The sequence below is a fragment of the Anolis carolinensis genome, unplaced genomic scaffold (assembly GCF_035594765.1).
Source record: "Anolis carolinensis isolate JA03-04 unplaced genomic scaffold, rAnoCar3.1.pri scaffold_7, whole genome shotgun sequence".
Taxonomy (NCBI): Eukaryota; Metazoa; Chordata; class Lepidosauria; order Squamata; family Dactyloidae; genus Anolis; species Anolis carolinensis.
The window spans coordinates 15,540,148-15,564,903 of record NW_026943818.1 but is presented as its reverse complement, the minus strand read 5'-3'; the positions used below and the strand labels follow the sequence as shown (position 1 = coordinate 15,564,903).

Sequence of the window (24,756 nt, the reverse complement as noted above, 5' to 3'; positions counted from 1 at the left end):
ACTTGGCTTTTCCCTTGAGGCCCCGCCCCTTTTATTCAGGCCCCGCCCCTCCTCTACTCGCCTTCCTTCAGGTTCCACTTGGCCTTTCCCTTGAGGCCCCGCCCCTTTTCCTCAGGCCCCGCCCCTTCTCTACCCTCCTTCCCTGAGGCTCCACTTGGCTTTTCCCTTGAGGCCCCGCCCCTTTTCCTCAGGCCCCGCCCTTTCTCTACTCTCCTTCCCTCAGGCCCCACTTGGCCTTTCCCTTGAGGCCCCGCCCCTTTCCCTCAGGCCCCGCCCTTTCTCTACTCTCCTTCCCTCAGGCCCCACTTGGCCTTTCCTTTGAGGCCCCGCCCCTCTCTCAGGCCCCGCCCCTTCCGCCATGTACGCGGTCGCCTAGGCAACAGGCGCTCCTCCTGACGAGGCAGGCGAAGGAGGGATGGCGGCCATGGAGGCCTTTCCTTCGCGGAGGCCTTGGCCGCCAAGGCGCGGGCGGAGAGGAAGATGATGGTGAGGAGGATGATGGAGAGCCAGGTAGGAAGCATGAGAATAATGATAATAATAATAATAATATATTGATAAGCATAATGATAATAATGATTATAGTGATAATACTGTTAGCCTCCTTGGGGCCCTGTGAGGAGAAATGTGGGGCCTATTAAGAAAGATGAAGATGATGATAATAATAATAATAATAATAATAATAATAATGATAAGTATAATGATAATAATGATGATGATATTACTGTAGTGATAATAATAATATTCTTAGCCTCCTTGGGGCCCTGTGAGGAGAAATGTGGAGCCTATTAAGAAAGATGTTGATGATGATAATAATAATATGATGATGATGATGGTGGTGATGATAATAATAATATGATGATGATGGTGGCGATAATAATAATAATATGATGATGATGGTGGTGATGATAATAATAATAATATGATGGTGGTGATGATAATAATAATATGATGATGATGGTGGCGATAATAATAATAATAATAATAATAATAATATGATGATGATGATGATGATGATGATAATAATAATAATAATATTGATAAGCATAATGATAATAATGATTATGATAATAATAATAATATTCTTAGCCTCCTTGGGGCCCTGTGAGGAGAAATGTGGGGCCTATTAAGAAAGATGTTGATGATGATAATAATAATATGATGATGATGGTGGTGATGATAATAATAATAATATTGATAAGCATAATGATAATAATGATTATAGTGATAATAATAATATTCTTAGCCTCCTTGGGGCCCTGTGAGGAGAAATGTGGGGCAGGAAGAAAGATGTTAATAATGATAATAATAATAATAATAATAATAATAATATGATGATGATGATGATGATGGTGGTGGTGATTATGGTAGTGATAAGTTCATGATGATGACGATGGTGATGATAATAATAATATTGTTAGCCTCCTTGGGGCCCTGTGAGGAGAAATGTGGGGCAGGAAGAAAGATGTTAATAATGATAATAATAATAATATGATGATGGTGATGATGATAATAATAATAATATTGATAAGCATAATGATAATAATGATGATGATATTGCTGTAGTGATAATAATAATATTCTTAGCCTCCTTGGGGCCTTGTGAGGAGAAATGTGGGGCAGGAAGAAAGATGAGGATGATGATGATGATAATAATAATAATAATAATATGATGATGATGATGGTGATGATAATAATAATAATATTGTGATGATGATGATGATATTCTTAAGCCTCCTTGATGCCCTATGGGGAAAAGCTGGGACAGAAAGATAATGATGATGATGATGATAGTAATAATAATATTGATAAGCATAATGATAATAATGATGATGATATTACTGTAGTGATAATAATAATATTCTTAGCCTCCTTGGGGCCCTGTGAGGAGAAATGTGGGGCAGGAAGAAAGATGAGGCTGATGATGATGATGATGATAATAATAATAATAATAATAATAAGAAGAAGATGATGATGATGATGGTGGTGGTGATTATGGTAGTGATAAGTTCATGATGATGACGATCGTGATGATAATAATATTGTGATGATGATGATGATATTCGTAAGCCTCCTTGATGCCCTATGGAGAAAAGCTGGGACAGAAAGAAAGATGACAAATGATGATGATGATGATGATAATGATAATAGTAATATTAAGCTCCTGGAGTCACTGAGGAGAAAGGTGACGATGATGATAATGATGATGATGTTAGCCTCCTTGAGTCTCTATGGGAGAAAGGTGGTATAAAAAGAAAGATAATAATAATAATTGATGTTATACTAAGATACCTTGCGTACCTATGTTATTGTTAGCTCCTTGAGGCCCTATGGGGGGAAGGGTGGGGCAGAAATAAACATAATGATGATGATGATGATGATGATGATGTTATGGTTAACCTCCTTGAGTCCCTATGGGGAGAATAGTGGAATGGAAATAATAATAATAATAATAATTATTATTATTATTATTTTATTATGACACAGCAAAGAAGATAGATATGCTGAATTTCGTTTCACAAAATCACAAGTCGAACACTTCCCAAGTGTCTAGGACTGTGTGATGTATTTTCGGATGATGCGTGCAGATCCCAGTAGGGTGGCCTTTTGCAGTTGGCAGATCGTAATTTTGTCAATGTCTATTGTTTCCAAATGCCATCTGAGATCTATTATTATTATTATTATTATTATTATTATTATTATTAGGCATTATTATTATTGTTGTTATTATGGGGCATTATTATTATTAGGGGCATTATTATTATTATTACTATTCTGTTTATTTACAGCCCATTTTCTCTCTCTGCATGGAGACCCCTTCCTCTTCCCATCTCCAGCCCACCTTTTGCCAGGAGAGGAGAGGAGACCCTGTGCAAGCTATTATTGTTATTCTGTTTATTGGGGAAGGACATCATTATTATTATTATTATTATTATTATTATTATTATTATTATTATATTTATTTATTACGGTCGATGACCAGCAATTATTATAATAATAGGGCAGGGTGGGCTGGTGAGTGGTGAGGGGTGGTCTGTCTTTCCTCCCTCCCTTTCCTCCCTCACGGTTGCCCCTCCCCTCGACCCCTTTCCTGCAGCCCAGGGGGGGGGGGGGGGTGCGGTTGCGGTTGTGGGAGGCTTTGCTGCTGGTGTTGCTGCTGCTGGTGCTGCTGCATGCGCATCCTGGCAGAGGGAGAGCCTCCTCGGGAGACCATGCCCAGCGGCGGCCCCCCTGCGCCCACCTTCCCAGTTGAAGCCCCATTGAAGGCGGGGAAAGGGGGAAGCAGCAGCATCAGCAGCAGCAGGCGGCGGAGATGGAGCCCAAGCCTTTGTTCTGCATGCAGAAGGCGCTGGTGCAGCCCTTCCAGATGTGCATGCTGGACATCCCCCTCAGCCTCCAGCACAGCGAGGAGGAATACTATGTGAGTAGGATTGGTGCCAAGGGGGGGGGGGGAGGGGATCCCCACACACATGCCACACGCACACCCCTCCACCACCACCCATTACACCTGCCAAAAGGGGCTCCTTCCACACTCGAGGCTCTCTGCTGTTGCAGTTGCCCCGGCTCTGTGTCTGCATGGCCTGCGGGTGGCCTGGCCTTGAAATATTATTATTATTACTACTACTACTACTACTACTACTGTGATGATGATCTCAGTGGACACACCTGCTCTTCTATTACTACTACTACTACTACTACTACTGTGATGGTGATGATGATCTCAGTGGACACACCTGCTCTTCTATTATTATTATTATTATTATTATTATTATTATTATTATTATTATTATTATTATTATCTTGGTGGACACAGCCAACCTTCTATTGTTATTACTATTATTACTACTGCTACTACTACTACTGCTATTATTATTATTATTATTATTATTATTATTATTTTCGTGTCAGGAGCAACCGGAGTTGCTTCTGGAGTGGGAGAATTGGCCGTCTGCAAGGACGTTGCCCAGGGGACGCCCGGGTGTTTTGATGTTTTACCATCCTTGTGGGAGGCTTCTCTCATGTCCCTGCATGGAGCTGGAGCTGATAAAGGGAGCTCATCCACACTCTCCCCGGGTGGGATTCGAACCTGGCAGCTTTCAGGTCAGCAACCCAACCTTCAAGTCACGAGTCTTTTATCCCCTAGGCCATCGGAGGCTCCTATTATTATTATGATCTCGGTAGATACAGCCACTCTTCTATTATTATTATTATTATTATTACTACTACTACTACTACTACTGTGATGGTGATGATGATTTCAGTGGACACACCTGCTCTTCCATTATTATTATTATTATTATTATTATTATTATTATTATTATTACTACTATTATGATGATCTTGGTGGACACAGCCACCCTTCTATTATTATTACTATTGTTATTACTATGATTACTACTGCTACTGCTACTACTATTATTATTATGATCTTGGTAGATACAGCCACTCTTCTATTATTATTATTATTATTATTATTATTATTATTATTATTATTATTGTTGTTGTTGTTCTTGTTATTATGATCTCGGTAGACACAGCCACTCTTCTATTATTATTACTATTATTATTATCATTATCAGTATTATTATTACTACTATGTTGATCATGATCATAGTGGACACAGTCACTCTTTGATTATTATTTTTATTATTGCTATTATTTTTATTATGATATTGGTAGACACAGCCACTCTTCTATTATTATTACTATTATTATTATCATTATCAGTATTATTATTACTACTATGATGATCATGATCATAGTGGACACAGTCACACTTTGATTATTATTTTTATTATTGCTATTATTTTTATTATGATCTTGGTAGACACAGCCACTCTTCTATTATTATTATTATTATTATTATTATTATTATTATTATTATTATTATTGTTCTTGTTATTATGATCTTGGTAGACGCAGCCACTCTTCTATTACTATTACTATTATTATTATTATCATTATCAGTATTATTATTACTACTATGATGATCATGATCATGGTGGACACAGTCACCTTTGTTGGGAGGTGTTAGCTGGCCCTGATTGTTTCATGTTTGGCATTCCCCTGTTTCCTGAGAGTTGTTCTTTATTTACTGTTCTCATTTTAGAGTTTTTAAATATTGGGAGCCAGGTTGTGTTCATGTTGATGGTTTCCTCCTTTCTGTTGAGATTGTCCACATGCTTCTTGTCCATTCCAGTGGCTTCTCTGTGTCGCCTGACATGGTGGTTCTCAGAGTGTGCTGGATAATCCAGAACGTTGGATAAGCGAATGTTGGATAAGTGAGACTCTACTGTACTTTATTTCCCATACCACCATACTTCGCCACAGCAACGCGTGGATGGGCACAGCTAGTATAATGTAAGAAACAAAATAGTAAGACAGTAGAGTCTCACTTATCCAACATTCTGGATTATCCAACGCATTTTTGTAGTCAATGTTTTCAATGCATTGTGATCACAAAACCACAAGTCGAACACTTCCCAAGTGTCTAGGACTGTGTGATGTATTTTCGGATGATGCGTGCAGATCCCAGTAGGGTGGCCTTTTGCAGTTGGCAGATTGTGATTTTGTCAATGTCTATTGTTTCCATTATTATTATTATTATTATTATTATTATTACTTCGCCACAGCAACGCGTGGCCGGGCACAGCTAGTGATGTCATAAAGCTAAATAAATACAGTAGAGTCTCACTTATCCAACACTCGCTTATCCAACGTTCTGGATTATCCAACGCATTTTTGTAGTCAATGTTTTCAATATATCGTGATATTTCGGTGCTAAATTCGTAAATACAGTAATTACTACATAGCATTAATGAACTACTTTTTCTGTCAAATTTGTTGTATAACATGATGTTTTGGTGCTTAATTTATAAAATTTATAAAATCACAACCTAACTTGATGTTTAATAGGCTTTCCCTTAATCCCTCCTTATTATCCAACATATTCGCTTATCCAACATTCTGCCGGCCTGTTTATGTTGGATAAGTGAGACTCTACTGTATTTGTGTGTTTTTGTATTTGATATCACTGTATGCTGGTTTTATATCTGTAAGCCGCCCCGAGTCCCTCTGGGGAGATGGTGGCGGGGTACAAAAATAAAATTATTATTATTATTATTATTATTATTACTTCGCCACAGCAACGCGTGGCCGGGCACAGCTAGTGATGTTATAAAGCTAAATAAATAATGGAATTGGATTCGAACCGTCAACCTTCAGGCCAGCAGTCCTGCCGGCACAAAGGGCGGGACTGACTGCCTTTAGCGGGCCGGAGGGGTCCGGAGGGGGAGGGCGTGGCCGGCGGGAGGCCCCGCCCCTTTGGCGTGACGCGGAGGCCGCCCCGCCCCCTGGCGCCGCGGGTGACGTCACGGGTCGTGGGCGGGGCCGGGCGCTTAACAGCGGCGGCGGCGGCGGCGGCAGGAGGAGAGCCTCTCTGTGTTTGCAGAAGGGAAGAAGGAAGGACGGACGGGAAGCGCGGAGGAGGGAAGGGGGGCTGGAGGGCGGGGCGGCGGGCCCGGAGCGGGGCGGGGGGCGGGGCCTCTCGCTGCCCCTCCCCCGCCTCCGCCGCCGCCGCCGCCTCCGCGGGAGATGCTGCCTGCAGGCCCTGCGCGCCCAGGAGGGAGGCCCCGCCCCCGGCCCCGGCCCCGCCCACCGCCGCGGCCCCGCCCCCGCCGTCCAGCTCCGCGCCTTCACCCAGATCGACCCCGACCTGGCCACGCCCACCGGGCCCCGCCAGGTGAGCAGGCCGCCAAGCCCGCGTATTCTCATGTACTGCTGGCATTATTATTATTATTATTATTATTATTATTATTATTATTATTATTATAACATTATGTATTGTCATGTCAACATCACAATATTATCATATACAATAGTATATACAATATAATAACAATACACTATTATGAACGTATATCATTTATTGCATGTAACATTACTAATAATATAATATATGCTTATATGGTGCTATGCTAATACTGTACTAGTATTAATCTATACTAATAATGCTATATTGTATATACATGTAATATTGATAATAATATTACAATGTAATACAATATAATAATAATACACTATTATAAACCTATATCATTTATTGCATGTAACATTACTAATACTATAATATATGCTTATATTGTGCTATGCTAATAATATAATATATTGTATGTATATATAACTTGTAAGCCGCCCTGAGTCCCCTTCGGGGTGAGAAGGGCGAGATATCAATGTCACAAATAAATAAATAAATATTATAATATTATTATTGGTATTGTTATTATATTGTTGCTATTATTATTATATATTATAATATTATATTATTGATAGTATTATAATAATATATTGTATTATTATATTATTCTTATTACCATATATTATTGTATACAGCAGCTCCACATCATCATCATCATCATTATTATTAACAGCCGGTAAGCAGTTAGGGATTGTGGGAGTTGAAGTCCAAAACACCCGGGGGGCACAAGTAGGCCCATGCCAATATTACTACTATATATTATAGTCCATATTATAATATTATCATTCTTATTATATTTTTATTGTATTATAATACATTATTATTCTGTAGCCGTATTACTATAGTCCATATTATAATATTGTCATTGTTCTTTTTATCATATATTATTATATTATTGTTGTTATATTATAACACATGGGCAAACTTCAGCCAGTTAGGAATTGTGGGACTTGAAGTCCAAAACTCCTGGAGGGCCGAAGTTTGCCCAGGCCTGATATAGTCCTTTCTATAATATTGTCATTGTTCTTATTCCATATTATAAAGTCACTCTTGTTATTATTACATATATTATTATATATGTATTATTACATATATTATTATATATTACATATACGCATCCCATCCGCACGCCTTGTTGTGTCTCAATTGCCGGGTTGCAATTCCCATCATCCCCAGATAATAATGACCTGAAGGGATGGGAATTGTTAGCATCTGGGGACCCAAACTGGGTGAAAACTTGAAGTGCAGAGCCTGTGTATTTGTTGCTATTGTTGTTGGGGTGTTGCGCGGTTGCAGCGTTTTCCCCTTGTTGTTGTTGTTGTTGTTGTTGTTTTGCCCTCTTTCTCTCCCTCTTTGCACAAGGGCGGAAGGAAAGCGCGGTTGTTGTTGTTGTTTCCTTGGCCAGAAAGAGGCTGCGCAGAGAGCCAAACAAAGGGGCCCTTGTCCTGGAGCCGTGTCCCTCTGTGTCAGGTCCGGCGGCCAAATTGGCCGGAGACAGACGGACGGACAGATGGCAATTGGGTCTCCTTTGCAACCAACCCCCCCCCCCCTTGTTATTCTCCTTGGAGAAAGCAAAGCAAGGGAACGAAGGAAGAGGGAAAGCCTGTTGCTAAGTAACAGGTTTTGCAGAGCCGCAGGACGCATGTGTGGAAATGCAGAAGGGTGTTGGGGAGGGGGGGGGCTGTCATGGCGGTCTCCGGCCTCTGAGGCTGTTTGCAAGGGTCCCCAGGGAGGAGGCGGCCAGGCCAAGCAGCTGTGGGATCACCTAAACACACACATGTTCCCCTCCCTTCTCTCTCTGCTGGGACTGGGAGTAAATGGAGCGCAAGGGGTGCCCTGGTTGATGAAGGTCACAGACGGGGTCACAGACGGTGTCTCCTCCGGAGAGGCCCGCCCTCCCTCCCTCCCTTCCTTCCTTCCTTCCTTCCTTCCTTCACTTCCTTCCTTTCCTTCAATCTTTCCTTCTTTTCCTTCTTTTCTCCCTTGTCATCTTCTCCTTCCTTCCTTCCTTCCTTCCTTCCTTCCTTCTCCTTACATCTCATTCGTCTTGTTCTTCTCTCACCTGCTTCTCTCTCTCTCTCTCTCTCTCTCTCTCTCTCTCTGCCAGGGCTCCGCGCAGGAGATTGGGGAGGAGGTGGAGGACGGCGTGGTCTACAGCATCTCCCTGCGCAAGGTGCAGCTCCACCACATGGCCAACAAGGGGCAGCGCTGGCTGGGGGTGAGCAGTGGGCGGCTTGGGGCGCGGGGGGGGGGGGCGGGTGGGGGGGGGCGGCCGGTGGGGGGGGCGGCCGGTGGGGGGGGCGGCCGGTGGGGCCCGGGCCCGCTCACCCAACGCCTGCCCCCCTCCCAACGCAGTTTGAGAACGAGTCGGCCCTGAACCTCTACGAGACGTGCAAAGTGCGGACCATCAAGGCCGGGACCCTGGAGCGGCTGGTGGAGTACCTGGTCTCGGCCTTCAAGGGCAACGACTCCACCTACGTCACCATCTTCCTCTGCACCTACCGCGCCTTTGCCACCACCAAGCAGGTGCTCGACCTCCTCCTCCACAGGTGAGCGCGCCCCGCCCCGCCCCGCCCCTCCCCTTGACTTTGCCACGTGCGTGTCTTGCTGAGGCCGTGGTTTTTCGGCGTGTTGCTGTGAATATAACTTCGCATGGACCGATAGCAGACCTGGTCTGCAAGCGAAGAGTTTGGATGAGAGCCAGAGCTCAGTTGTGGTTCATGAAAGCAGTGAGCGGCAAACAGGGACAAAGGCTGTGCTGTCAATCACTGCCAACTACAGACAAAGACTCTGCAGTGTTTTTGCTTGGATCTAATGGCTTGCCTTGAGAGAGTCGGTCCCATGCGCAGCTCAAGGAGGATGTGAGAAAAGAAATTAATTTGTGTACCTACCAACCCGGTGGGTGTTTTATTTTCTTAATATTCTTCCTCAACATTACTCTATCCTCAATTTTATTAGGTCCCTTTTATTCTGGTATTTTAACTGATGATTTTTTTTTATATTGCTGCTGCAGCCCCGCCCCCCACCAATGAAGTCGACTGAATTTTACTTGGTGGTTGATTGATATTATTAACTCTTGTTTTATTGTCTTACTGTGTTTTCATTTTTTGTATATTGTTCAAAGTGTTTATGCTGCTGTTTTTGTAAATTGTGTTAGTCGGGCCTTGCCCCTTGTGAGCCACCCCGAGACCCCGGGGGGAGATGGTGGCGGGGTATAAATAAAGTTTTATTTTTATTATTTATTAACCTCCTCATCCTCCTCCGTCCCTTCCAGGTTTGGGAAGCTTCGCTGCCAGAGCCACGGGGAGCACCACGCCCGTCATGCGGTGGACGAGAGGCTGGAGCTGAAGAAGTAAGTGCCTCCTCCGTGGGGGGAACGGCCAAGTTCAGCCCGAAATGAGACCCCGTTATGGGGGGAAATGGGATTCCGTGTCAGATATGTCTGTGTTGGCTTGAAATGTTTTGACCAAGGGTTGAAAAATACACCCTTCCAGAACATCTGGTCACGGCTAGAAGCCACCGAAGGGTTAAAGTAAGTGGGACGGCCAAGGAAGCTGTGCCACGTCCATGTGAGAGGAGTGACAAGTCCCTCCTTCTCTTCCGCAGCACCATCTCCTCCATCCTGGGGGCCTGGCTGGACCAGTACTCAGAGGACTTCCGCAAGCCCCCCGACTTCGCCTGCCTCAAGCAGCTCATCGTCTACGTGCGGCTCAACCTCCCCGGCTCTGACTTGGAGCGTCGTGCAAGGGTCCTCTTTGCCCAGTTCCAGCACCAGGAGCCGCGCCCCGAAGGTGAGGGGTGGGCGGGCGGGCGGGCAGAAGACCCTTCTCGCTCAAAGGGGACTCAGGGCGGATCACAGAACACACAAACGGCAGACATTCAGTGCCGGTTATAATAATGACAGAACAGACAACAGATAGAGGTCTTATATAGGCTTTCCCATCTTTCGGCATCTTTGGAGGCTGTGCTCGGTTCTGGCCTCCGGGGGTGCTGTGGCTCCATCTCCCTGCCAAAGAGCTTTCTTTGTTCATAAACTGCCTCCTTCTTTCTGATCAAAATGCGAGCTGAAATACCTCCCTGCTTTAATATTTATCTATTCACATTTGTTTTCGAACTGCTAGGTAGGCAGAAGCCGGGTTAAAAGATCAGGAGCTCACCCTGACCCGGGCTTTGAACTCTCAACCTTCCGGTTAGCAAGATTGATTGCAGCTTGGGCTGGGCTGTAGCACAGCTGGGTAATCGCCGGTAGCAATAGATCACCGCTGGCTGGAAGGTTGGCAAGTTCGAAGCCTGAGTTGGATTGAGCATCTGACCGTTAGCCTTGCTCACTGTTCACCTAAGCAGTTCGAAAATAGCACAGCTGTGAGTTGAGAAATTGGGCAGGTATTTTGCGACACCATAAAAATGCTGGGGATCGAAGAACAAGGTGGAAATTCTGCGATCAAATGACGGCTGGAGCCACAGCACCCCCTGTGGCCAGAATTGAGCATAACCTCCAGGCGCCGACGTTGGGAAATGCTGCAATACCTCTATCCGTCTTGTATGTCTAAAAACAGCATTGAATGTTTGCTGTGTGATCCTCCCTGAGTCCACTTTGGGGCGAGAAGGAAGGGCAGAATAGAAATACAGTAGAGTCTCACTTATCCAACACTTGCTTATCCAACGTTCTGGATTATCCAACTCGTTTTTGTAGTCAATGTTTTCAATACATCGTGATATTTTGGTGCTAAATTTGAAAATACAGTAATTACTACATAGCATTACTTCGTATTGAACTACTTTTTCTTCCAAATTTGTTGTATCACATGATGTTTTGGTGCTTAATTTGTAAAATCATAACCTAATTTGATGTTTAATAGGCTTTTCCTTAATCCCTCCTTATTATCCAACGTTCTGCTGGCCCATTTATGTTGGATAAGTGAGACTCTACTGCAAACAATAAATAAACCAACAAACCAACCCAGCTTCCCTCCCTTCCAGGGCTGGACCAGCGCCCGGAGGGAGAAGGGCCGGAAGAGGAGGGCGATGGCGGCGCTCCGGCCGACTTCCTCAGCTTCCCCCCGGAGATGGTGGCCGAGCAGTTCACGCTGATGGACGCCGTGAGTGACCGCTCTCTGGGGGGGGGGGGCAGGGGGGCCCCTCTCGGCGACCAGGCTGACCCGGGCCCTGCCCCCCCTCCGGCCCCCCTGCAGGAGCTCTTCAAGAGGGTGGTTCCCTACCACTGCCTGGGCTGCATCTGGTCCCAGCGCGACAAGAAGGGCAAGGAGCACCTGGCGCCCTCCATCCGCGCCACCGTCTCCCAGTTCAACCGCGTGGCCAACTGTGTCATCGCCACCTGCCTGGGCGACCGGGCCCTCCGGCCACAGCAGAGGGCCAGGGTGCTGGAGCGCTGGGTCGAGGTCGCCCGCGTAAGTGTCCCTTCGCCCACTTCCACTGGGACCGGCTACACGCTGTGTTGACACGCAGGCACAGTACTATGTTTATAATAGCCAGATTGGTGGTGGTTGTTATTATTATATTTATTTATACCCCCGCTTTATCTCTCCTGAAGGAGGCTTAAAGCAGCTTAACCTAAAAGCATCGGCGTACAATTTAAAATATGCAAACATTAAAACAGGATTAAATATAAAGAGTATTAATAAAATTCCCGGGCCCCTGGTGGTGGCGCAGTGTGTTAAAGCGCTGAGCTGCTGAACTTGCAGACCGAAAGGTCCCAGGTTCAAATCCCGGGAGCGGAATGAGCGCCCGCTGTTGCTAAAGCTCCTGCCAACCTAGCAGTTCGAAAACATGCAAATACAGTAGAGTCTCACTTATCCAAGCTTCGCTTATCCAAGCTTCTGGATTATCCAAACCATTTTTGTAGTCAATGTTTTCAATATATTGTGATATTTTGGTGCTAAATTTGTAAATACAGTAATTACTACATAGCATTACTGTGTATTGAACTGCTTTTTCTGTCAAATTTGTTGTATATCATGATGTTTTGGTGCTGAATTTGTAAAATCATAACCTAATTTGATGTTTAGTCTCTTTCTTTCCGTCTCCAGCTCAGAGCTTTAATGCACTTTGCCACCAGGGCTCCTTATGTAATGTGCATAATTCCCATGGAGTAAACAACAAAACCACTGGACGAAATCACACCAAATTTGGCCACACAAGACATTAGTCATCCAATCCATCTGCATGTGGCAGCGTGTCAGCAAAAATGGCTAGGCGTGTCAGTGCTGACACGCGTGTCATAGGTTGGCCATCAGTGCACCAGGCCTTTTAATACCGTGGTTTGTTTTTTCGGCTGCTGTGTATATATTATTATTGGTTTTTGTTATTTTTCTTTGGTGTTTCATATTTTATTTTATCATTGTTTTGTATCTGGTTTTGCTGTAAGCCGCCCCGAGTCCCCTTTGGGGGAGATGGAGGCGGGATATAAATAAACTTATTATTATTATTATTATTTTTATTATTATTGCTGACACTGAGAAAGCCCTCCTCCTTCCCCAGGAATGCCGGATCCTGAAGAACTTCTCCTCCCTGAGAGCCATCCTGTCGGCCCTGCAGAGCAACGCCATCCACCGGCTGAAGAAGACCTGGGACGACGTCTCGCGGTGAGTCCTCCTCCGCACGTGGCTCGGCCCCTTTTGGGGAGGCGGTCCCTTTCGGGAGGGGACGGGTGTCGAGCTCGCGCTTGCTTCCTTCTTCCCCGGCAGCGAGAGCTTCCGCACCTTCCACGAGCTGTCGGAGATCTTTTCGGACGAGAACAACCACTCTCTGAGCCGGGAGCTGCTCATCAAGGCAAGTCGAGGGCTGTCCGTGGGGGGCGGGGGGAGCCCTCCCTCCTCCTCCTCCTCCTCCTCCAACCGTGGCTTGTCTTCCTTCTGGTGGACATTCAGGAGGGGACTTCCAAGTTTGCCACGCTGGAGATCAACCCCAAGCGGGCCCAGAAGCGGCAGCAGCAGCAGCGGGAGATGGTGAGTGAGCGAGTGAAAATGGAAACCTCCAGAACCTTGTGGAGATCTTACGACCTTTGGAAAGGCAGGACCTTGTTAGAAGTCATTGCCCTTTGGGAAAACGAGGCCATGACCTCTTCATAAAAAGCATGACCTGTACGAATCATAATCTTTGGGGAAAATGGCATTCACCAGCATTCATTCATATATATATATACAGTACAGTCTCACTTATCCAACACTCGCTTATCCAACGTTCTGGATTATCCAACACATTTTTGTAGTCAATGTTTTCAATATATCGTGATATTTTGGTGCTAAATTCACAAATACAGTAATTACTACATAGCATTACTGCGTATTCAACTATTTTTTCTGTCAAATTTGTTGTATAACATGATGTTTTGGTGCTTAATTTGTAAAATCATAACCTATTTTGATGTGTAATAGGCTTTTCCTTAATCCCTCCTTATTATCCAAGATAATCGCTTATCCAAGCTTCTGCCGGCCTCTTCCTCCTCCTCCTCCTTGGCTTCAGAGAGAGAAGGCTGGGCCTGACCTCCCTCTTCCTCTTCCTCTTTGCAGGGGGTCATGCAGGGCACCATCCCTTACCTGGGCACCTTCCTGACGGACCTGGTGATGCTGGACACGGCCGTGAAGGACTACCTGGAGGTGAGACAGGGCACGGGGGGCGCTGTCGAGCCCTCCTCTGCCCCCCCCCCCCCCGGCTCCAAATGCCGTCCGTCAGACCGACATCCGGAGCAGAGAGGGACCGGGTCGGGCTTCGGCTCAGCAGGCTCATGGCCAGGCTGCCGGCTACAGTCGGTCTTGCCAACTGGAAGGTTGTCAGTTCAAATCCCGGGTCAGGGTGAGCGCCCGGCCATTCAGCCCAGCTTCTGCCCACCTAGCAGATCCAAAGCAGTGGATAAATAGGTACCGCGTTAAAGCGGGGAGGTATCAAAATAAGGCAGGGCGATGCATCGCAAAAGCAGCTGCAGCGCAGCCCCAACTGATATTGATTGATTGACAGCGTCTTCGGCAGGGAAGGTGGAGCGACAGCGCCCCCCTGTGGCCGGAACCGAGCACAGCCTCCAAAAACGGATATTTATTTATTTATTTATTAATTTTATTAGACTTGTATGCCGCTACTCCCAGTTTGGCTTGGAGTGGTTTACAGAAATAGATTAAAACAATACAATTAGCTTTAAAATAACAATAAAAACAATAAAACCAACAATAAAAACAAACATAGCCCCGAGTTTTTCACCCATCGAAAGCTTGGTGCCAAAAGATGGGAAGCCTCTCTCTGTCTGGGTCGTTGTGTGTCTTTCGGGCTGTGTGGCCATGTTCCAGAAGTATTATCTCCTGACGTTTCACCCACATATACGGCAGGCCTCCTCAGAGGTTGTGAGGCATGGAGAAACTAGGCAAGGAAGGTTAATATATATCTGTGGAGAGTCCAGGGTGTGACAAGAGTCCTTTGTCAGGGTTGTTGTGTGTCTTTCGAGCTGTGTGGCCATGTTCCAGAAGTATTCTCTCCTGACGTTTTGCCCACATATACGGCAGGCCTCCTCAGAGGTTGTGAGGCATGGAGAAAACTAAGTAAGGGAGGTTTATATATATATCTGTGGAGAGTCCAGGGTGTGACAAAAGTCCTTTGTCACTGGGAAGCCAGTGTTAATGTTGCAGTTAATCACCTTAATTAGCATTGGAAAGGTTTGTCTCTTGCCTGGGGGGCATCCTTTGTTCAGAGTCATTAGCCGTCCTTGGGGCTCCTCTGCCCTCAGAGTGTTGGTTCCCATCTACTGTTTTGATTTTTGAGTTTTTTTTAATACTGGGAGCCAGATTGTGTTCATTTTCATGGTTTCCTCCTTTCTGTTGATCCTGTGATCCCGGCCATGAAAGCCTTCGACAGCACCTCTCTCTCTCTGTCTGTCTGTCTGTCCTGCCGGATGGGCTGGTTCTCACGGCCACCTCCCTTTCCTTTTTCTCTCTCTTCCAGGGCGGGTTAATCAACTTTGAGAAAAGGAGGAAGGTAAGGAGGAAGGAACAACAATGGCTAGCAGGTACGCCAGGCTCCAATCCAGAAACACACTGCAGAGTCTTGGTCACTGGTGGCAGAGATTTAGTAGCACAGCCCCTGATCTCGTACAGCAGAAGAAGAGCAAAACACACACAACCCCCTGCAGAGCAGGCCCTCCTCCAGCCGCAGAATGGGACGGACTTGTCCAGCAGGCTGGCAGTGATGCTACACTCTCATCCAGGAACACACTGCAGAGTCTTGGTCACTGGTGGCAGAGATTTAGTAGCTCGCTCTCCTCCATAGACACCAGCTCTGGCTTTTATTCAGGCTCCTTTGGGGGCTGATTCCAGTGTGTCCGCCTTGACCCCCGGCCCCTTCCTCTCTCTCCCGCCAGGAGTTCGAGGTCATTGCGCAGATCAAGCTGCTCCAGTCGGCCTGCAACAACTACAACTTCACCCGGGAGGACCGCTTTGTGGCCTGGTTCCACTCGGTGGAGCGGCTGAGCGAGGCAGAGAGGTGGGTGGGTGGGTGGGTGGGTGGGCCGGCACCGCGGTCGTCCCCTCCTGGGCCCCCTCCTTGTCCAGGGCCTGCCCTGACCCCCGTCCGTCTGCCCGTCCGTCCCTTGCAGCTACAGCCTCTCCTGCGAGATCGAGCCCCTCTCGGAGTCGGCCAGCAACACCCTCAAGGCCAGGAAGAACCCCGGGATCATCAAGCGCTGGAGCGAGTGAGTAACGGGTGGGAATTGCAATCACGTCCGCATTCCTATTCCCGGTTGTGGTTGCTGAGCCTGGTTTGATATCGTTTTAACACTGCTTGTATATTCTGTTGTTGGGCCGTTATGTGTTAGTATTTTAAACAAGCATCATCATTTTTGAACTACATTTCTATTTGGAGAGTTTTGTTGTAATTTCTGGGCTTGGTCCCGATTGTAAGCCGCCCCGAATCCCTTCGGGGAGATGGTTGGCAGGGTATTGAAATAAACTTTATTATTGTTATTATTATTATTATTATTATTATTATTATTATTATTATTATTATTGGAGCCTCCAGTGGCGCAGTGTGTTAAAGCGCTGAGCTGCTGAACTTGTGGACCAAAAGGTCACATATTTGAATTCAGGGAACGGAGTGAGCGCCTGCTGTTAGCCCCAGCTTTTGCCAAACTAGCAGTTCGAAAACATGCAAATGTGAGTAGATCAATAGGTACTGCTCCTATTGGCAGGAAGGTAAGGGCGCTCCATGCAGTCAACCCCCAGAGTCGGACACAATTGGACTTCATGTCAGGGGAAAACCTTTACCTTTACATTATTATTTATTATATTATTATTATTATTAAATAAGAGCATTGCCAAGCGCCAGAAGAGGTCAAAATAACATTATTATTATTATTATTATTATTATTATTATTATTATTATTATTATTATTATTATTATTATTAGCATTGCCAAGTGCCAGACAAGGAGGTCAAAATAACCTATTATTATTATTATTAGCCCCCCCCACCCTTAGTGTTTTCCTGTCCTTAAACCTCCTTGTTTCTAATTTCTAATTGAGAATATTAACGAGAAGTATTTGGGCGCTGAATGAAACCAATGAAACCAAATGCAGTTTGTTCTTACCCAGAGGAGAGGGGGAAAACTGAATAATCTGTCACTCAATAATATACTGGTAATAATAACAACAACTACTACTACTATTACTACTACTTTATTTTCATACTCCGCCTCCACCTCCCTGCAGCTATTCGGGACGGCTCACATGGCGCCAAGTTCGGATAACCACAAGGATAAAATACATACAGAATACAATGAAAATACAATTAAGACATTTAGTAACGTCATACATTTTGTATTATTGCTTGTTGTGAGCTGCCCCGAGTCCCTTTGGGGAAAGAGGGCGGGGTATAAATACAATTTTGTTGTTTATTTATTTATTTACAGTATTTATATTCCTCCCTTCTCGCTCCGAAGAGGACTCAGGGCGGATTACAATGAACACATATATGGCAAACATTCAATGCCAACAGACAAACAACATATAGTATAGACAGACACAGAGGCATTTAACTTTTTTTTTTCCAGCTTCATGATTCCGGCCACAGGGGGAGCTGTTGCTTCACTGTCCACTGGTGGCGGTACTTCCTCATTCCTTTCCTCGTGTTTTGCTGGCTTGTAAATTAGTTAAATTAGCCTCCCCGCATAAAGCGTACCCAAATTTCCCTACTTGACAGATGCAACTGTCTTTCGGGGCTGCATAGGTCAACAGCAAGCTGGGCTATTTAATGGTCGTGGGCTTAACCCGACCCGGGCTTCGAACTCATGACCTCTTGGTCAGTAGTGATTTATTGCAGCTGGCTACTAGCCAGCCGTGCCACAGCCCGGTTGTTGTTGTTCTCTGATTTTGACCGTCCTTTCCTTCCGTGCTCCTTCCGCATCCCTGACGCCCGGTGTTGTTTCCGCAGCCGCCAGCCGCCCTCGGCGGAGCCCTGTCCGGGGGGCAGCTCCCACTCCAAGTCCTTTGAGCAGCTCAAGTGCGGACCCTACCTCTGCGGAGGAGGAGGAGGAGGAGGAGGCGGCAGTGGCGGCGGGGGGGACACGGCCGACTCCGCCAGCGTCACGTCCGCCGGGTCCAGCAGCTCCGACGTGGAGGAGACGGCCGTGGGGCTGGCCCCCGACTCCCCCGAGGGGCAGGAGAGGAAGGTACGGGCCAGCGGCAGCGGCAGCGGCGAGTGCGGCAGTGGAGGCGGCAGTGGCAGTGGCAGTGGCGGAGCCCCGGGCCTTCCTCGGGCCACGGAGGGCAGGCGGCAGGTGCGCCTCAAGGGGAGCGTGGTGGCGGGCGGGCAGGCGGCCCCGAGACCCCCGTGGTGGTGGCAGCGCTTGGGGAGCGGGGGCCCTGCCGTTGGGCTGAAGGGCGCCTCTTCCTCCTCTTCTTCTTCTTCTTGTTCTTGTTCTTCTTCTTCCTCTTCCTCCTCCTCTTCTTCTTCTACTTCCTCTTCCTCCTCTTCTTCCTCTGCCTCCTCTTCTTCTTCTTCCTCTTCCTCCTCCTCTTCCTCTTCCTCTTCCTCTTCCTCCCCCCCCCCCCCCTGCAGTTCTGGGAGTCCACGTCGCTCTCCTCGCTGGACACCTCGGGCATCGGGTCGGGCTCCAGCAGCAGCAGCAGCGCGGCCTCCTCCTCCTCGGTCTCCTCGGCCTCGCGCAGCCACAAGCGCTCGGCCTCCTCGGGCCTCTCGCCCGGCTACTCCTCGCTCTCGCTGCCCCTCTACAACCAGCAAGTGGACGACTGCTGCATCATCCGCGTCAGCCTCGCCGTGGAGAACGGGAACATGTACAAGAGCATCCTGGTCAGTTGGGAGGGAGGAAGCAGGGATGCAGGGAAGGAGGGATGGCCCGGGCTGTGGCCCAGGCTGGTGAGCAGCCAGCTGCAACAAATCACTCTGACCAAGAGGTCACGAGTTTGAGGCCAGCTCGGAGCCTGCGCTTGTCTCGGTCTTTGTTTTATTTATTTATTTATTTACAGTATTTATATTCCGCCCTTCTCAGGGCGGATCACATTATGTACATATAGGGCAAACATTCAACGCCCATAAACACATCGAACCGAGATAGAGACAGACAGACAGACGCAGAGGCAATTTAACCTTCTCCTGACGGGATGTTCGATTTTGGCCACAGGGGGGAGCCACTGCTTCATCATCCACTGTGACGGCACTTCCTCATTCCAACGTTGTAAATTAGTTAAACTTGCCTCCCCACTTTTATAAGTGGTACCTTATCTCCTACTTGATAGATGCAACTATCTTTCGGGTCGCTAGGTCAGCAACGAGCAGGGGCTATATTTTATTTTTAATTGACCACGGGCTGGCTTCGAACTCATGACCTCATGGTCAGAGTGATTTATTGCAGCAGCTGCTCACTAGCCTGCTCCACAGCCCGGCCCCTTATGTGTTAAGGCATTGAACGTTTGCCTTATACAGTAGAGTCTCACTTATCCAAGCCTCGCTTATCCAAGCCTCTGGATTATCCAAGCCATTTTTGTAGTCACTGTTTTCAATACATCGTGATATTTTGGTGCTAAATTCGTTAATACAGTAATTACAACATAACATTACTGCGTATTGAACTGCTTTTTCTGTAAAATTTGTTGTATCACATGATGTTTTGGTGCTTAATTTGTAAAATCATAACCTAATTTGATGTTTAATAGGCTTTTCCTTAATCCCTCCTTATTATCCAAGATATTTGCTTATCCAAGCTTTTGCCGGCCTGTTTAGCTTGGAGAAGTGAGACTCTACTGTATGTGTATGTGGAAGGCTGACGTCCACCCCGCTCTGCCCTCTGCCCAGGTGACCAGCCAGGACAAGACCCCGGTGGTGATCCAGAAGGCCATGGTCAAGCACAACCTGGACGCCGACCGCCCCGAGGACTACGAGCTCATCCAGGTCATCTCCGAGGAGCGAGGTGCGAACGGCAGAGCCGTGTCGTGGTCTTGCAGACTTGCAGGCGAGGCCGCCGTGGTGGTGGGGCTTCGCGTCCCGAGCGAGGGGGAGGACCTCGCAGGGCAGGGGCCAGGATCTGGCTCTTAACACCAACAAGACCACGGTGCTGATCGCAGATTCCAGAAGGAATAGATCAGAAATTCAGCCTTTGTGTTTACAATATTTACCCAGTCTACTTCTACAACCTCTCCGTTTTAATCCATGTTTTTATTCGTTCTTGTCATTTGTTTTTATTGGCTAATGTTTACATTTGTATAATTGTGCATGTCTCTCGTTTGTTGTTATGTTTTGTATTGCTATTGTTTTTATTCGGGCTTGGCCCCATGTCAGCCGCCCTGAATCCCCTTTGGGGAGATAGAGGCAGGGTATAAAAATAAAGTTATTATTATTATTTTATTATGACACAGCAAATAAGATAGATATGCTGGATTTTGTATCACAAAATCACAAGTCGAACACTTCCCAAGAGTCTAGGACTGGGTGATGTATTTGCGGATGGTTCTTGCAGATCCTAGTTGGGTGGCCTTTTGCAGTTGGCAGATCGTAATTTTGTCAATGTCTATTGATTCCAAATGCCGGCTGAGATCTTTTGGCACGGCACCCAGTGTGCCCATCACCACGGGGACCACCTGCACTGGTTTCTGCCAGAGTCTTTGAAGTTCAATCTTGAGGTCCTGATAGCGGCTGAGTTATTATGATGATGATGATGATGATGATGATTATATTCCTCCTTCCTTTCTGCAGAGCTCAAGATCCCAGACAACGCCAACGTCTTCTACGCCATGAACTCAGCCGCCAACTACGACTTTGTCCTCAAGAAGAGGGGCTTCTCGCGGGCCTCTGCCGCTGCCGCCAAACTCAAGCACGGCTCCAGCTCCACTCTGCCACGGATGAAGCAGAAGGGCCTCAAGATCGCCAAGGGCATCTTCTGAGCCCGACGGGACGGGTGCCGGGCCTGCTCTCGGCCGACAACGGACGATGCCGCCACTGCTACCATGACACACACGTGCCAAGGCAGCTCTCGACAACGGGACAACGATGCCGCCGCCACCACGGCCCATCCCGTCTGAGCCATTTGTGGCTTCGTGTCGCCGAACCCGAGGCCTCGGAAAGGCCGCTCCTTGCCTTCAGCCGTTCCGCTGCGTTTCTGGGGATTTTTTTAGCAGAGATTTTGTAAAGCCTTTTTTAAAAACCAAGGTGCAAAAGGCCCTGTGGCGCAACACACACACACCCGTCTGCCTTAGGAGCCTCTGTCTGTCCCGGAGGAAACCGAGGAGGAAACCGAGGAAGAGCAGGGCTGGGCCTGCGTTTGCCCCTCTTCCCTGCTGTTCTTCTCCCTCGTCTTGGGTTCGAAAGAGAGATCGGTGGCTGCGTTGCCCTCTTCCGGGCGGTGCGTGGGAGCCTGGCCCTTCCCTTGGGTGAGTGACCACTTCTGTGTTTTGACGGACGGGAGATGTCGGCCATTGAAGCGGGGACTCGCTGATCCCTTTGCAAAGATGCGGCGACAACGGAACCGAGTTTACGAGTCTCTTTCCCCGGCCAGTATTTATTGCGAGTGTAAATAGTCCACGGGGATTTGTACATTTTACTAATGCTGCTTAGAGTCCATTGGTGAGTGTGGTCTCCTTGTGAGTGTGTGCGAGAGAGAGAGAGAGAGAGACGGCGGAGGGGAAGGGACGGCCCGACCGTTGGGCAAACCGGGGCAACTGGGGCTTTGGACTCCCACTCCCACACTCCCCGACCGATGCCTCGGCCACTTTCGCCCACAGTGCTGCTGCTCTTTTGGGATGGTGGGAGTCGGAGTCCAAAGGGTCCCTTCCCTTTCCGGCCCCTTTTACGGCCGGAACCGGGCAGCCCGTTCTGCCGATGACGGGGCTTCCCTGAGGGCAGAAGAGGGGCACAAAGCTGAGTGAGTGTGAGTGTGAGTGTGTCCGTGTCTCCGACCGCCCGTCCTCCGTCCCTCCGCATCCTCCATCTCCCCTTGAGGCATCCCGTGCAGTCCCGCCGGCACGTTGACAGTGATTGGCAGGTGACAGAGCCCCGCCTCTCCTCCCTCCCCCCTCCCTTCCTGTTTGCGAGTGCGGTGCGTCTGCGCCCGGCGTGACTCGGTCTGTTTTTGTACCAATCGGCACACGATCGCCTTGTGTTGTGCACACACAGCAGTGTAATTAACCTTTTCATTAAAACGGGCAATGTTTTGACAGTAGAGGTGTGCGCGGTATTCGTTTCACCGGCTTCGTTCGTGTACAGTATTTATTTATTTACTACATTTATATCCCGCCCTTCTTTCTCACCCCAAAGGGGACTCAGAGCGGCTTACAAATTAAATTTACATGCAATTCTATATGATTAGCATAGCACAATACTGGCAATAAATTACTGTATTGTACTATATCAATATATTGTAATATTATTATTAATATTACATGTAATATATAATATATAATGAACATTATTATATTGTATTATTAGTATTATATGCATATACAATATATTATACTATTTATATCCCGCCCTTCTCACCCCGAAGGGGACTCAGAGCGGCTTACAAATTAAATTGACATACAATTTTATATGATTAGCATAGCACAATACTGGCAATAAAATACTATATTATACTGTATCAATATATTGTAATATTATTGTTAATATTACATGTAATATATAATGAACATTATTATATTGTATTATTAATATTATATTGCATTACAAAATAATATTAATATTATATGCATATACAATATATTATAATATTATATATTATTGTAAATGATATTATGTATATGTATACTAGCTTTGCACGGCTATGCGTTGCTGTGGCTTATGGGAATCCTTTTGTTGGCCAGGTGGAATAGCAGTTTTCGGGCAGTGTGGCCATGTTCCAAAAGCATTCTCTCCTGACGTTTCGCCCACACCTATGGCAGGCACCCTCAGAGGTGAACAAAGGATGCCCCCCAGGCAAGAGACAAAACCTTTCCAATGCTAATTAGGGTGATTAACTGAAACATTAATGCTAGCTTCCAACTGACAAAGGACTCTTGTCACACCCTGAACTCTCCACGGATATATATTTACCTTCCTTGCCTAGTCTCTCCATGCCTGACAACCTCTGAGGATGCCTGCCATAGATGTGGGCGAAACGACAGGAGGGAATGCTTCCGGAACATGGAGATATATTCCTCACAACCTCTGAGGATGCCTGCCATAGATGTGGGTGAAACGTCAGGAGAGAATGCTTCCGGAACATGGAGATATATTCCTCACAACCTCTTAGGATGCCTGCCATAGATGTGGGCGAAACGTCAGGAGAGAATGCTTCCGGAACATGGAGATATATTCCTCACCTCTGAGGATGCCTGCCATAGATGTGGGCGAAACGTCAGGAGAGAATGCTTCCGGAACATGGAGATATATTCCTCACAACCTCTTAGGATGCCCGCCATAGATGTCCTCGCTTCCTGTCACTCACCTAGATGGTCCTCGCTTCCTGTCACTCACTCCCCCCCCCCCCCCAAAGAAGCACAGACCCGTCATTCCTCCAACGAATGTATTTCTTTCCCGAGTCCGCGTGTGCCGCGTGGGTCAGGGGGCGTAGAGCTGCTTGATCTTCTGGACCGACTTGCGCCACCAGCCGGCCCAGTGCTGGGCCTTCTGCAGGTGGGCCGTGCTCTCCGCCTGGATCCGCGCAAACTCCGCCTCCAGCACCTGCTTGAACCTCTGCAAAGCGAGAAACAAATGCCTTCGGAAGAGGCCCTCCTGCCCATCATCACCATCATCACAGGAGAGCTATCGAGTCCATCCTCACTTCCGCCAGGAAGAAGGACACCATCCAATTCCTCCCGACAGATGGCCATCCAGCTTCTCCTAGAATCCCTGAGGTGGACTGTCATGATCTCCAATCCTTGACATCTCTGGTCGGCTGACAAGGAACAGATGCCAGCCATAAAACCTCAATGACCCTCTGGTATGTGAGAGCCCCTATATAAGTGGGCCAAAGAGAAGGTTCTGGCATTTGGTACAATAAAATCTGTTGGAATCTACCAGCGTGTGTCTTGGTGCTTTTTTTTTGGAAGACTGACCCACAGCACAACTGGGAGAAGAGAATCCGACAATTTGTACCGAATGCCAGAACCTAAAACCTAAATGCCAGAACCTCCAGGTGTTTTGGACTTCAACTTTCACAATTCCCAACAGCCGGAAGAGAGAATTCTGAGAGTTAAAGTCCAAAACACCTGGAGGGCCAACGTTTGCTCTGCCTAATAATAATAATTCAGAAATTTGCACTGGACAGACCACACCAGCTCTAGTTTCTGATACAGAACATACGCCGTCCAATAGCCGCCACCTGCTCGCCCACAGAAAACGATTTAATCATCTAGAGCTGATGTTCTCTCCAAGGCAGTTTTCTGAATCGGCGCCCCAAAGAACCCCAGAAACAGGCCACAAAACGAAGACACCCAGAAAAAATGTTTTTGTGTTGTCGAAGGCTTTCATGGCCGGGATCACAGGGTTGTTGTATGTCTTTCGGGCTGTGTGGCCATG

At 47.1% G+C, this 24,756-nt stretch overlaps 2 protein-coding genes across 12 annotated transcripts in view; one reads left to right on the top strand and one right to left on the bottom strand.

The window, feature by feature from the left end:
* Positions 1–352: 352 nt before the first annotated feature.
* On the top strand, positions 353–21,146 carry ralgds (ral guanine nucleotide dissociation stimulator). 3 transcript variants are annotated; one of them, XM_062960701.1, is made up of 18 exons: positions 353–510; positions 8,862–8,972; positions 9,110–9,303; positions 10,029–10,106; positions 10,361–10,545; positions 11,735–11,853; positions 11,947–12,162; positions 13,253–13,356; positions 13,459–13,543; positions 13,642–13,719; positions 14,284–14,370; positions 15,701–15,733; positions 16,116–16,237; positions 16,350–16,445; positions 18,181–18,526; positions 18,808–19,059; positions 20,062–20,176; positions 20,959–21,146. In XM_062960701.1, the coding sequence occupies exons 1-18, from the start codon at positions 481–483 to the stop codon at positions 21,144–21,146; spliced, it is 2,439 nt and encodes an 812-aa protein (XP_062816771.1). In that variant the 5' UTR covers positions 353–480. The 3 variants fall into 3 exon arrangements, with proteins under 3 accessions (XP_062816771.1, XP_062816772.1, XP_062816770.1); XM_062960702.1 differs by lacking the exon at positions 353–510 and adding an exon at positions 3,157–3,418 and having other exon boundaries at positions 18,181–18,418; XM_062960700.1 differs by lacking the exon at positions 353–510 and adding an exon at positions 3,158–3,418.
* The window catches only part of ccdc180 (coiled-coil domain containing 180), a 40,124-nt gene continuing 35,956 nt past the window's right edge, over positions 20,589–24,756 (bottom strand). For 5 of the 9 annotated variants that reach the window (XM_062960690.1, XM_062960697.1, XM_062960691.1 and 2 more), the window contains one exon: positions 20,589–23,931. In XM_062960690.1, the coding sequence (XP_062816760.1) occupies positions 23,705–23,931 (227 nt within the window). In that variant the 3' untranslated portion in view covers positions 20,589–23,704. The remainder of the gene's footprint in view (positions 23,932–24,756) is intronic. The other 4 variants (XM_062960694.1, XM_062960698.1, XM_062960695.1 and 1 more) reach the window with 2 other exon arrangements.